This window comes from Humulus lupulus, chromosome 8 (assembly GCF_963169125.1).
Source record: "Humulus lupulus chromosome 8, drHumLupu1.1, whole genome shotgun sequence".
Lineage (NCBI taxonomy): Eukaryota > Viridiplantae > Streptophyta > Magnoliopsida > Rosales > Cannabaceae > Humulus > Humulus lupulus.
The window spans coordinates 78055025-78069539 of record NC_084800.1 but is presented as its reverse complement, the minus strand read 5'-3'; the positions used below and the strand labels follow the sequence as shown (position 1 = coordinate 78069539).

The following is a 14515-nucleotide window of genomic DNA, read 5'->3' as shown; positions in this document are numbered from 1 at the left end:
TTTTGCACACAACAGTTGTTAGGAGATTCCTATTTCTTAGGGATTCATTGTTATCTGATATTAAATCCCGATTATCATGAGATATTATGTATTTAATGTATTTATTTACATTTGTTTCAGATTGGAAGAATTGGTTGTAACTTCCCCGAATCAGGGGAAGATATTCTCCCAACCAGACTTATAAATAGCCTAGTAATTTTCATTTGTATTCACGCACAAATTTGTACTCAGAATACTCTGTCAAATTGCTCTGAGAAAGCTTTGAGAGAGTATCAAGATCAATAATATTGACTCATGGAATAGGCAGATTTTAAGTGCTAAACCACGTAAAAGTTCTGTTGTTCTTTTCTTCTTTCTTGAAATATTGTTTAGTGCTCTTCAAATTCAAGTTGAAGAAAAACGGCGTCAACAGCGGTGTTTTGGTCGTCTTCTGGATTTTTATTCGTCTTATTTTTAGGCTAAATATCATTTTGGACCCTGTGTTTTGCAAAAGTTACCGATCAAACCCTGTATTTTGTTAAATTATAATTTGCACAATGCGTTTTGCAAAATGGAACAAAAGAGTACCATGAGCCTGATTTTGGTGAAATATTTTTTCAATATGTCCAAAATACCCTCAAGTTAAAATAATTAACAATGAAAAATATATATTACATTTTTTTACAATATCAACTAAATAAAAAACAAAAATTTAATTTATTTTAAATTATATTTAATATTAAAATAAATACAAAATCATTTGATTCTTTCTCCCTCTCTTCTCTTTCATTTCTTCTCTGTAAACCTAGCCGGCCCTAGAGAATTCATGGCTGCATAACAATGTCAATTGAGCTCCTTCTTTCTTCTCTTTTCCTCCATCTCTCTTTTCTTCTTCTTCGACTTCTTTCCATCTTCTTCTTCTTCTTCTTCTTCTCATGTTTCTTTTTTGCAGGGCTTGCGTGGGATGGATGCTTGGTAGGGGCTTGCGAGTGTTGTAGTTGTTGGGATTAGGCTTTACAAACCTTTGTTTGCATTACAACTTAATGAAAAAATCATACAAGTAAATCAATCTCATAGAATAGTTAAACACAAATTACATAAACATAATGGATAAAAGTTTTGGGTTATGGGAACCCAAACCTAAGGGCTTGGGAATGGTTCTACTACCCAGGTTAGTAGAATTCAGGGTCTCGGATGCTAGGAGTTGGTCCGGAAGCCTTTATTAGTTCATTCTTGATAGTTATTCGTTATGGTTGTGACTAGGGTGAACCATTAAGCTAGGGAGAAAAGGACCGTACTCGAGTCTCCATACGTTATTCACCCAAGACTTGAGGTAAGAAAACTATACCTGGCATGTGTTTAGGGCTTGCCTGGCTATAGAACATGGTGATAACCATGCTTAAAATGTTTTATTAAACATGTTGATTGCGTTGTGCTTAGCTGTGTTAAGTAATGACTACTTATCTGTTATATCTGATTGAAAGGCTCAGCTTATAAGTCGAGAGGTTATCAATTATATTTGACTAAAAAGCTCAGCCTATAAGTCGAGGAACTATCTATTGTATCTGATTAAAAGCTCGACTTATCAGTCGAGGGTATATATATGGCTAAAAGGCTCAACTTATAAGTCGAGGGTTTAAAAAGGCTCGGTTTATAGGTCGAGGGTTTAAAGGCTCGGTACATGAGTCGAGGGCGGCAATAGCGGATGAACGCAAGTTGATATGGTTAAGCTAACCCAGAAGCGTAATATACGCTTGAACGACCCTATAGCCGCCTGAAATATAAAGCGCTAGGTATGCTTGGCCACCCCTAAGGCTGGCTATACAAGAAATTAGGCAATAGGCCAGGTGTGGCTCCATAGTCACTTGTCTGGATTGAATGCATGCATGAGTATGGTTATTACTGCTAGGCATGCTAATTATAATTTTGTGATATGATGATTTATTGCTTATGAGCATGATTATGTTTTCTTGTTGAGCCTCGGCTCATGGGTGCTATATAGTGTAGGTAAAGGAAAGGAAAAGCTAGACTAGCCATGAGTTGGAGAGCTTCACGGGCAAGGTGTACACTACATATGCGGCCTGCTCGACTACAAAGATCGAGGGTATCTGTTGGACCTAGGGTTGGACCCTAGTTTTTCCGCTTAGGTCGACCCTTTTGTATTCATGTTTGGTTTGTAACAGTTGTAACTCATTTTGGGATCTCGTGTAATAACTTAAATCCCTTTAATGAAAAGGTTATTGTTATCCCCAAAATTTGAAAATGATGATGTGGCAATAGAAATGACAAGTGGCAAGGAATGGTTAGGTGACCTGGCTTAGGAGTAGCCTAATGCATCAATGAAGAGTTTTGATTGCTTGAGAGGTGTCATCACCGACCAGTCAAGTTGTTGCATCCGACCAGTAATGACCTTGCTGCCCAGGAGTGACATTGCTGCCCAAGAATGACATTGGCCAATTGGTCATGCACATGTCCGACCAGCTAGGTGCATGTCGATCAGCTGAGTGCATGGCCTACCAGCTAAGTGCATGTCCTACCAGCTAAGTCCATGTCCTACCATCCAAGTGCATGATTGCCCAGTCAAGAGCATATCTGCCCAGCAGAGGTATGGCCGACCAGAAGGTGATATTCATCAACTAGGTAGAGCAGACTACGTCAAGATTCCCAGAAACGGCTTCAACAAGAATCGGTCTTGGCATACGCGAGAATCTCTCATTCTTCCCACAAATTGGGTGTTCTGTTATATTTTGAATATTTTTGTAATTTAGATATAATAAATATAATGAAATATCCCGATTCTAGGGGATAGCAGATGTATGTTCCTAAGCCTATAAATATATGCCTTATGGGATTAGAAAATGACTTTTTTTTTTTGGAGGGGGGGGGGGGGGGACTTGAGTTTTGATTTGAACGAGAGAGAAAGAGCTTTTTTGTGAGAGAACTCTTGTATTATGAGAATTTACACTAAAGAAACTCAGTTGACACAAGTTCATCTGATCTTGAGTGTAAATATATAATCAAATCTCTAAGTGGATTAGGCTATTACCAACATATTGGGGCTGAACCACTATAAAAATTGCGTGCGTTATTTACTTTCTTGTCAAAACCGTATGTGTCGTTTTATTTCTCTTGAAGGTTTCATCGTTTTTTACGTTCTCACGTCGTTGGCCAAAAACGCGGTCAACAGTTATTGTTTGACCAAAAATTTTAGTACCTAAACCTGGCATTAGTTTCAATTACACGTTTTGAGTTCAAATGACTCCTTTAGTGATTCAAGCACTATTTTAATTACATAGTGTAACGATCTTGGATTAGGAGGACGTTACAAATTTTATGTGAGATACAAAAGTGGCAAGACTTGACATAAATGAAGATTTGTTGTCCAAAAATCTATATTCCTAGCCTTCCCTTTGAAGATGCTTGAAGCTACAACTAGTGGAATGAGAATGAGATTCACAGGCCTTGGATCTCCATGCAATTCAAGCTTTCTTGATGAAGATCTTGGAGAAAACTAGTAATCTTGGAGCTAGAGAGAGAGATGGAGTTCTTCTTTAGTGAGAGAAAGAGGTGAGTGATCAAGTCACCAATGAACTCATTTGAACACCTTAAATAGTATAGGATCCTCATTAGACTCAACCAATGATATTAGAGCATTTAAATTTAAGTTTTTTGCGCTAAAACACATAATCGTATGAACATTCCGTAACGAACCAGGCGACGCGCCGCCTGGCACCAAGCGATGCATCACCTGCCAGGCGATACGTCGCCCTATACAAGGCGACATGTTGCCTTGTACTTCTCTCTCTAGGGTTTAGAGTGCCCAAGTGATGCGTTGCCTCCTGGGAGGCGACGTATCATCGATGCCTCTGTAATACGGTTCCATGAGGTGTCTCAAAACACCTCCAAATGCACCCCAACTTTTTAGGTACTCTTATATACTTCAAATAAACATTTTGGACCCAAAAGTTTGATTTAAAAATGCCTATACTGAAAGTCAACTTTCACATGTTGACGTTTGTGAAATCGTTATTATTTTAGCACATCTTCATGCTTAAACAATTCCACCATGTATTTAACCAATCTCAACAAGAGTTGAATGCTTGACAATGGTGTGAGGGATCAACGATGGCGTTGGGGTTGAGGACGGGGCAGATGGATTCCAAGCTTAGTCAAGAGGGGGTTGGTGCGATTGGGGGATATGGCGTCACCGTCAGGGACGGCGCAAATGGGTTTCAAACTGGTGCAATTTTCTTGGTGCGATTTGGCCAGGGATATGGCACGATTGGGAGCTTGGGGGCATATGGACTATTCTGGCTTTAATGGGGGATCTGAAGTTTGATGACTTCCATGGCTTTAGAATTGCATATCTTAGATGGAGAGAGATTTTCATTTGATTTCTAGTTTTAGCAAGATGATGATGATGGATGATGATGATGATGGTGATGATGGAGGCTCTTTAAAGAAGAAGACGGAGTCTGATAGAATGGGATTAGGGTTTAGGTTGATTAAGTTTTGATTTCTTTAGTTTTATTTGTTTATTTTAAATTATGTTTAGTGAATATTAAGATTGATAGATTAGGATTAAGATTTCTAAATTATTTTTTGATTTATTAATTAAATTTGATAATTTTGTTAATTTTTATAAAACTATTTATGTTGATTTTTTCTTATTTCCTATTTTTTTATTTAAATTTTTTAAGAAATATATTTGTGACCATTTATTTAATTCATTAATTAATAAAATATGAGGGCATTTTGGTCATATTTAAAAAAAGTTTGACCAAAACCTAGTCTAGGGTATTTTTTTGTTCAATTTTGCAAAACACATAGTCTAAATTGTCATTTAACAAAATACAGATTCTGATTTGTAACTTTTGCAAAACTCCATATTTAAAAAGATATTTACCCTATTTTTATTATAAAAATTAAGTTAAAAAGTGCTTCAAAAAAGTAAAAAGTGCTTTTGTTCGTTAACTTTATTGTTTAGCATGGAATCTAATAATGAGGCCATTAGGGTAGTGGCGTTATTATTAGTTTAGCTTTGTCAAAATAAGTCACCTGATAATATGCATATACAGTGGCATAGTGGATCAAATAATGCTTCGGAATAAGACTGATATTTAGTCTCCAAGAGCCAATTAACCCTTTGATTCTGTATATACCAATGTCCTTTCAGGAACTACTTGACTAAACGAGGGTTTCTAGTGTAGTATTGTGGTTTCAAGAATTATCCAAGTAGGCTCCGAGTTTCTACGAATCCAAATTTGTTCTCCAATTTTTGTTTTCAATATTTTCCTCCTATTATTAACTAACAATTAGAGAATTACTATAAGGCACCCTAAAATTCAAACATTATTAGACATAACATATGGCTAATGCTGCAATTGAGTAATATGTTTCACATATTTTAATTTTTCGATATTAATTTGTATCAATAATAGTATAAGGTGTTGGAGTTATTTTGTACTCTGACCTACTTTTAATAATTTTTTACAAAATAACTTCTATTTAAAATTTTAATCAGCTGTCTAAAAATTTCAACCAACTATCTAAATTATTTTACTAGCTGTCTCAAGTATACAATGTCATTTTGTAAAAAATTATTAAAACTAGACTAAAATACAAAATAAATTCAAAAAATATACTATTTTGCCGAAGAATGTAATAGTAAATAAACTATTGTAAGTATTTATATGCGTGGCCTTTCCATATCTTTTTAAAAAATATTACTCATTAGTCCGTTCCAATTTGGTGACTTTTCTATTTAATTTAATCATTACTATATAAAGTGCTATTTCATTTTCAGCATTACATTTTTCATGTAAAAAGTAATTCTGTATTCAGAAATATTCTTAAGATTACTTTCATTAGCTTTTTTTTTTTATCTTAAAATATACATTATCAAAATTTCAATTTTTTTATTTTACCTCAAATTTTTACATTACACCACTTATATATGTCATGAGTTTTTCTATTTTTTTGATAAAATACTATTTGAATATTGTTTAGAGCATGAATAATGCATCATTCTTTAAATCAAAAACTAAATTAGATCATCTAATGTAAAAGCGTTTTGACTACATACTTTTTCAAGCATTATAACTCATCTAATATGAGTGCTCTAAAAGGTCTAAAACTTCGTATTAATTCTAAAAGAAAACTATTATGGTGTTGACACTTAGCTCATCCTTGATGCTATGATTGAAGGGAGTTAAAATATCTGATATTCTTGAGTGGAGCTCAAGACAATAGCTGGAGGGATTCTAGATATACACACACAAAATACTTGTAATAACTTGGATATTTTTAGTGGATTTTTTTTTATCTGGAGAAGGTTTCATGGATGTAAGTTAAGAGATTTGGCTTTCTACATTGAATTTTACATGTCTAATTTCTTGTTTTTGAGTTGATGAATCTACTTGCTTATTATTCTTAGTAACACTAAATACATTGATACACTATAGTCAGCCTGGTTGATTGTAAAAGTAGCAATTTCACTAACTTATTACCTCAAAACATTTTTAATTGATTTGTAGAAAAACTATTTTTCATATTAATAACTTTATCTTTCAGATATTAGATCGTGATCTTTTTCCACAAATTGACTTGGAAAATTTCTGCTTGAACTTGTAGTACGAACTCATTCTTATTTTGAATTACTTTTATGCATGCAATAAAATATGTTAGTTAAGCTCAATTATAATTTTATCATACAAATCTTTATCTTTCAAACTCTTGTGGACTTTTCTACACTTACAATAGTCTCCATAAATATTAGACTTTGATATGTATAATCTAGAAGACTGAGATCATCACTTGTTTCTCATCTCCAATTTTTTAACTACAATGTTTTCAAGGCATCAGCTTTTATTATTATTATTATTATTATTATTATTATTGGTGGGGAAGGGATTTTTTTGGCTTCCCCTTTTGACTGAATGCAAAAAGCTAGGAAGAGGTGGGGTTGGAGATCTATTTTGAGTGGGTTGTTAAGAAATCCAATCTTAGGAGATTTTTCTATTTTTTATATATTTTTTCCGTCTGATAATTGAGATCAACATCCAAGACAAAATACATATATGCTTTTTCATATTCAAGGTATAAAATCTAAAGTTCTTTCATATTTATTATTTTTTTAAGCAAAGTTCTTGGGAAAATGTATAAAAAAAAATCAAAAGATCATAGAACCTTTGAATATATACTACAAGCAGCCACGGTTAGGCAGAAATGATGATATTATATATCTTAATGTTAAACATGTTTTTTTTTTTAAAAAAAAAAATTCATTACATGTGTTACAAAAATTTATTTATAATTTCCAACCCAACACAGTTCACTAGGAACATCCATGAGAAAGGAGTGATGTACCTCATAATAAAGGAGAATCCACAACAACACCACTAATTTAGGGAACCAATACCTGAGTCTTGATTGAACCCCCAACCTTTTATACAAAGCAAGATGCTCCACTGCTAGGCCAAAGCCACTGTGGTTAATGTTAAACATGTTACAAAAAAGATCTTTTACTAAAAGTTATTTTTGGAGTTTTATATGCTCTTAAATATGACATCTCAATTATATGTGTCCCTAGAATCCGTTAAAAAATTAAGCCCAAAAAAGTTATTACAACAGTTGAATACATGTAGGGTCACTTAATATTTTACTATTTGTTTATATTTTCTTAGCCTAGTTGATATAAAATAGGGAAAAAAAATAATAAAGTGAGATAGCTATAGCTCATTGGACACCAATAAGATGTCATTTTTCAACAAAAAAAAAAGTAATTGTGTGTTAAAGGCTTTGATTTAAATAATAATAATAAATGATTACGATGTGTAATATGTCTAATTTCTTCCGTATACAAATAGGTTGTGTATATATAATAATTAGGTGTACTTAAAAGAAACACAAATGCACTTGTTACTTCTCTTGTTAGTATCTTAGTTGAACATTTTTAGACTGATTCTTATCCTCATTTGTTGCGTTCGCATGGAGAAGTTGATTTAGTTTGATAATGCAAATTTTTTATTTTTAAAATAAAGACACACAACACATATGTGGCAGTGTATGAATACATATGTATATGTACGGCCCGTTGCCATATGGTCGCTCAAAGGAAATCTCATCTTTGAAAGATCATGTTGCCAACAAAAACAAAAACATAATATTCAACTTGTAGAAATTCACACACATTCAACGGATACCTCCTTAGGAATAGTGGCATTGACTAATGTAATGTGTCTTACAACTTGAATATTAATTAATTAGACTATACTAGCATCTATCTAGTACATGTTGACTCCAATGCCCAGCTGATATTGACAAAACCCATGCGCTGTCTTTGTCTCTATGCCTCTGTGTCAATCTATATTTTTATCTTTTTTTTTTTTTTTTGAATTTTCAATGCCAAATTGTTTTGTTTTAATTATTATTATTATTATTATTATTATTATTATTATTATTATCACTTGAGTGAGAGCTGCGGTCTTATATATCTTTGAATAAGGGGACTTGATGACGAGTATTGTTAATTTCGGTTTGGCTCTAGTTATTTTTTTACTCAACTTTTCCCCAAATTCTGGAATACTAAACCTATTATTCATTCTTTCAAAAAAAAAAAAAAACCTATTATTCATACTATGCAAAAAGTGTTTCGAATATTATAATCACGCCCTTTTGTTCTGTCCTTTTTAACAAATTACCTATAATTAATTAGTTGATTAGGACATAGCCTTTCATTTGTAATTAATTAATTAATTAATTGAATTTATCATTTTTTTTAAATAGTTACCGTATAATTTCTTTAATTTTATAAGGATATTAGCGTTCAAGCTATTTAAATTTTTTCGCAACTTGCAATTTAATTAAAACTTAATTTTTTTGGGGATTGTGTGTGTGTGTGGGAGGGTGCAAAATACCTAACATTACTATATTTAATTGGAGCTTTAAATATAAGTTTATTTTTAGAGGTTTTTTAGTGTTTAGGTTTTCATTCAGTTTTTAAGTTTATTTTAGGATTTTATAAAATATATATAATTTTACTAGTTTTAGTGATTTTTTTTTATTTTTTATAATTATAATTTTGTTTGTTGTTTAAAATTCAATTTTAGATTTTTAAAAATTAACATTTAATTTTGATTGAATAATATATAAAAAATAATTAACATGGAACAACATGCTACCTCGTAGGTAAATTCTAAAGACACGTATTATTATTGTCGGTGATTTTTCGTCAACTAAGAACTCATAAATATTGTAAAAAATAATAAAAATGACAAAGATTTATAGTGGTTTAACTCAAAATTTCAAGCTTAGGTCAACTTTGGAAAGAGTACTTTTATTTTCTCATTATGGATCAACCCTAAAATGGGTTGAGTTCAGCTACTTATAGAACTGTAGGTGAACGTTACAATATAATTCAGTAAAAAATGGTGATCGTTACAAACATTAGCCAATAAATTACAAAAATCACAATAGTTACAAAGACTAATGAAACCACTATATTAATTGTACTTGAGTGCTTGACCATTTCTAACCATTACTTGTGTGTTTGCACCTTTTTCTTGATATTGTGAGCTCACTCTTCTTCTTCGAGACAGGTGAATAAATTCTCACGGGGTAGCTGTGAATTTACCCTATAACAATCACCAAGTATTTATATATACTAGTAGTATGAGCACATACAAGGGATGTGCTATCATATTATTTTTCATCCATAATTTCAATTTCAGACAATAAAATTAAATTTGGATTAGAATTAATTTATGGTTTAATAATTCATCTTTAATCTATTAAATAAAACAAAAAATATATAACTTACTTTTAAAATTTATCCACAGTAATAGCCATTGATTCTTTTTTTCTTTGGCAATTTTTGTAATCTAAAAATAGTAACACAACTAATTTTGTATTAGTAAAATTGTAATCAAAGTAAAAAAAAATTAAGATTAAATTAAAATTGAACATAAAATTATACTGACTATTTTGCATATGACATGACCATTAATATTTACTATTTTTATTATGTATAAATTATTAATAATAATTAAATGTTGTATTATGTTGTAACTTGGGAACATGATATAATGCACAAATTTAAAATATATAAATCAACTCTTACATAATAGTTTGTATCATGGTGAACTTATATTTTTTTTGTCATTTTTATATCCTCTCATATAATGTTTCGTTCAACAACTTTAAAGAAATTTAATTAAACTAACTTGTAAGACTAATTAAATAATTATACAATACATTAATATATTAAGAGAAATTGGTGAAAATAGACCCCTTTTATAGTGCATTTTGCATAATAACCTACTTTCAAAACATTTTAGCTAAATGACCTCTTTTTTAAATGAGTGGGTATAATTTTACCCATTTACTCTTTCATTTACTTTGACAGAAAAAAAATAAAAAAGAAATTCATAACACTAAAAATCCCTAAAATCCACAAATCCCTTAATCGTTCTCTTCTGGTCTTCACGCACGGCTTCACGCATCAAAAATCCATAAACTGGTCTTCTCCTTCACGCACGACTGTCTTCTCCTTCACGCACGGCTCACGGCGCCGTCACTCACGGAGACGCAGGTATGCAACCCATCTCCACCTCGTCTCTTTGTTCTCTCATTGACCCGATGGGTTGCTGAAATGGAAGATAATGAACTGTAATTTCTTTGAACTGAAATGGAAGATAGACCCCTTTTATATATATTTGAACTGCAATTTCTTTCTCATGAACTGCAATTTATTTGAACTGAAATGGAAGATAGGTGGGGATTATATTTATTTGAACTACAATTTCTTTCTCACTGAGTTTAGTTGCTGAAATGGAAGATAGGTGGGGATTACTGCAATTTCTTTGAACTGAAATGGAAGATAGGTGGGGATTATATTTATGTGAACTGCAATTTCTTTCTCACTGAGTTTAGTTGTTGAAATGGAAGATAGGTGGGGATTATATATATTTGAACTGCAATTTCTTTCTCATGAACTGCAATTTCTTTGAACTAAAATGGAAGATAGGTGGGGATTATATTTATTTGAACTGCAATTTCTTTCTCACTGAGTTTAGTTGCTGAAATGGAAGATAGGTGGGGATTACTGCAATTTCTTTGAACTGAAATGGAAGATAGGTGGGGATTATATTTATTTGAACTGCAATTTCTTTCTCACTGAGTTTAGTTGCTGAAATGGAAGATAGGTGGGGATTATATATATTTGAACTAATGGAAGATAATGAGTTTGGAGCTGTGTATTTTATTTTGTCGACTTTTTGGAAAGTATTAGTATTCCCTTGCTGCCTCGAATTATCCTTGACAAAAGCTCCTCCCTTTTTAGTTCCTCCACTTCTTCTTGTAGCAGTGGAATACTCAACTTTTTCAGTACATATAACGAAAATATTTGTTACATTATTATTATTATTTTCTCAAACAATTTGTTACATTATTATTGTCAGCAAACTTTAATTTAATTTGTAGAAGTGACACTAATTTCAATCATTAATTCCAGATTAGCTGGCCTAAAATTAGACATGTTTAGTAACACTTTGATTGGTTTCCTGCATTGAATTGTGATTTCTGAACAAATCAATTGGGTTATTTACTAGAATAGGCACAATGCATGACTGAATTTATTAGGATAGAGTATTTGTTTGTATATTTTTCATTAGGAATATATTGTAGTGACAATAAGCTTTTGAGCATGGTTTGTGAACGGGTTAAATTGGTTGACTCAGTTTTTGTAATAGGTACTTAATTTTGGACATGTTAGTTGTAAATTTTTTGGCTCATTCTTTGCAATAGGTATTTAGTTTTGGACTGTCAAATTGTAAATTATTTGTCTCAGGTCTTGCTGAATATTTTACAGGTAGTGTTATTACAAGAAAAATGGTGTCTGGATGTTCAAGCACTTCATTAGTGGCATCTCCTAAAAAACAATCAATAAAGGAAGCAACAGAAAAGTCTCCAATGACATCGGCATCTCCTCCAACTCAAGCAATAGAAGAAGCAGTTAAAAAGTCTCCACAAAAATCATCTTCTCTTCCAATACATGCAAGAGAAGAGACAAATGAAAAATATTCATTGAAACCATCACCGCTATTGTCTAAGGTATATAAATAAATAATAGAATGATATCATTGTTGGATAAGTAAGAATAAGAATATAATTGATTCATAATGTTATAATTTTACAGGTGAAATCTTTAGACATACCATCACTAAGACCGATATTGATGGAGAATGAACATTTTACAAGTCGTGTATCTGTAGCCTACAGGATACAAGTGTTGAGGAATGTACGATCACTACTTTGTTATGAAGATTTGGAAGCATTCACAGCTTCTTGTTTTGGTCATCTTCTTAAACTAATCGATCTAGCGAAGAGTAGTGGGCAGTTGATACATTTTCTTTTACAGAGGCGGGTACAAACTAATAAAGAAAATGAGTTATGGTTTGATATTTATAGTCAACCTGTTAGGTTTTCAATGCACGAGTTTGCATTGATTAGTGGCTTTAATTGCAGAAAATCCAATGACCCAAACTTGAGTAGTCTAAGAAAGGGTAATAGGCTTAAAATAGAGTATTTTAGGGACATAGAAGGACACATTACTCTTAAAGATTTGGAAACTATGTTTGTGGATATGAGTGAAGAAAATCTAGTAGGGGAGTTGAAAAAAAAAAGAAGAAATACATAAAGAAAAATCGGGATCATTTGAGACTTGCTTTGCTTTATTGTTTGGAAGGAGTAGTGCTTGCACAACCTATAGGGGAGGAAAACATGGGTATTGTTGAGGACTTTGATGTCTTTAACAAATATCCATGGGGTAGGTTATGTTATAATCTCACATTAGATAGTTTGAAGACGAATTTGAAGAAAAAGTCTGTTAAGTACCAAAATAAGGTTGGTGGGAAAAAAAGCAAAGAATCATACAAATTATATGGTTTTCCTTATATTTTTCAGGTTAGTTGTTTAATAATATATTTGAATGAATTTAAACATCAGTATCTTGTCTTTAGTTTGTCTAATTTATCTCTTTTGATTTTTGGTTTTTTAGGTTTGGATTTATGAAGCAATACTTTTACTTGGAAATTTATTTGCAAACCAAAAAGAAGGAAATGTGACTCCTCGTTGCTTTCATTGGGAAGCAAAAGAGCCTGAATACAAAGAGATTAGTCAGGCATTGAAGCTTACTCATGGAAAAGTAAGTCAAAATTACCATTTTGGTGATGCGTGAATTTAATTTTAATATGGGTAAGGTAAATTTAAGTCGTTATATGTTTGTTTGACAGATTTACGTACATCATATCCTCCATGCTTCTGAGTTAGAGAAGTGCCAACCATACATGAAGGATTTTGAGTTATTGAATGATAAAGCCGATGACTTGATTGATACCTTTGTTAAAAAACTTAAGGTTTGCAGTCCTGTTTTGAGTGAATACAATAAGGAAGAAGAGAAGGTTGATGTTTCAGATGATAAAAAAATGTGCCCTTCAGCTTCAAATGTCAATCCAAATCAGAATTCGGGCAATGTGATAAAGTTATGGGTTGATTTGGAGAAGAAAATGAACACTCGTTTTGATGAGTTGATGAAGCGACAAGATGAAATGGACTCCAAATTGGACTTGGTGTTATCAATGATGGTTCGTAGTTCTGGTTGTAAATCTAATCAACCTGAGTTTGAGTTGGAGGCTAAACATAATGGCATAAAAGTTGATGGTGGTGAGTGCGGAGATGCATAAAGCTATGTCACTCCACCTACTTTTAATGGTGATGATGTTGTTTGCAATAACGAAAATGAAGTTGAGGTCACATCTCCTCATCCTAGGCCAATGAGAAAAAGGAAACGTGCTCCTGCCCTAATGACACCATATACAGACCCAACAAAAAGGAGAAAATTTAGAAAAGGTGAAGGGTTCAAAGTTGATCCATTTAGCAAGATTGACGAGCACAAGGAAGAGGCTTTTATGAAGTGGTTCAATGAGAACAACACAAGGTACTTTAATTTAATATTTTTCCTTGCATTATGATTGTCTTTACAGGCCTAACACAATTTAAAAATTGATGTGTGTAGCATGTTAATTAACTGTGGAACCGGCAGCTACCAAAGGAAATACTTCGAACAGTTATTTACCCCAGCAACATGGCTGTCTACTGATGTTAGTATAATTGTATTTTAATTTTACTTGTTCAAATATTATAAATGAAAGTTTTCTTACGCTACCCTTTAAAATGATATTACTAATGCAACATATAGATGAGGCTTTATGGGGCATGAGAAAAAGGTCACAAAAGTATCATGACCTCTTTGATCAGAATGTCGCCATTCTTGATGAATTCTTTTCTCAGTGGCTTTGCGGACATTGGGAGAAGTTCAATTTAGGTAAAAATTACAAGGACTTTGTATTTGATGATGTTTTTATTAAGTATGTTAATGGTGAGAAACCACTTAGAGGAAAGGCTTAGGAGAATGTTCACACACTTTACACACCACTAAATATCGAAGGCAAACATTGGGTATCTTTGGCAGTCAAGT

The 14515-nt window shown here is 32.3% G+C and overlaps 1 protein-coding gene across 1 annotated transcript; it reads left to right on the top strand.

The window, feature by feature from the left end:
* The first annotated feature begins 4104 nt into the window (after positions 1 to 4104).
* Positions 4105 to 12516, top strand: LOC133795675 (uncharacterized). Its single transcript, XM_062233132.1, has 6 exons — positions 4105 to 4233; positions 4352 to 4479; positions 11665 to 11729; positions 11828 to 12090; positions 12176 to 12454; positions 12505 to 12516. The coding sequence occupies exons 1-6, from the start codon at positions 4105 to 4107 to the stop codon at positions 12514 to 12516; spliced, it is 876 nt and encodes a 291-aa protein (XP_062089116.1).
* Positions 12517 to 14515: the final 1999 nt, after the last annotated feature.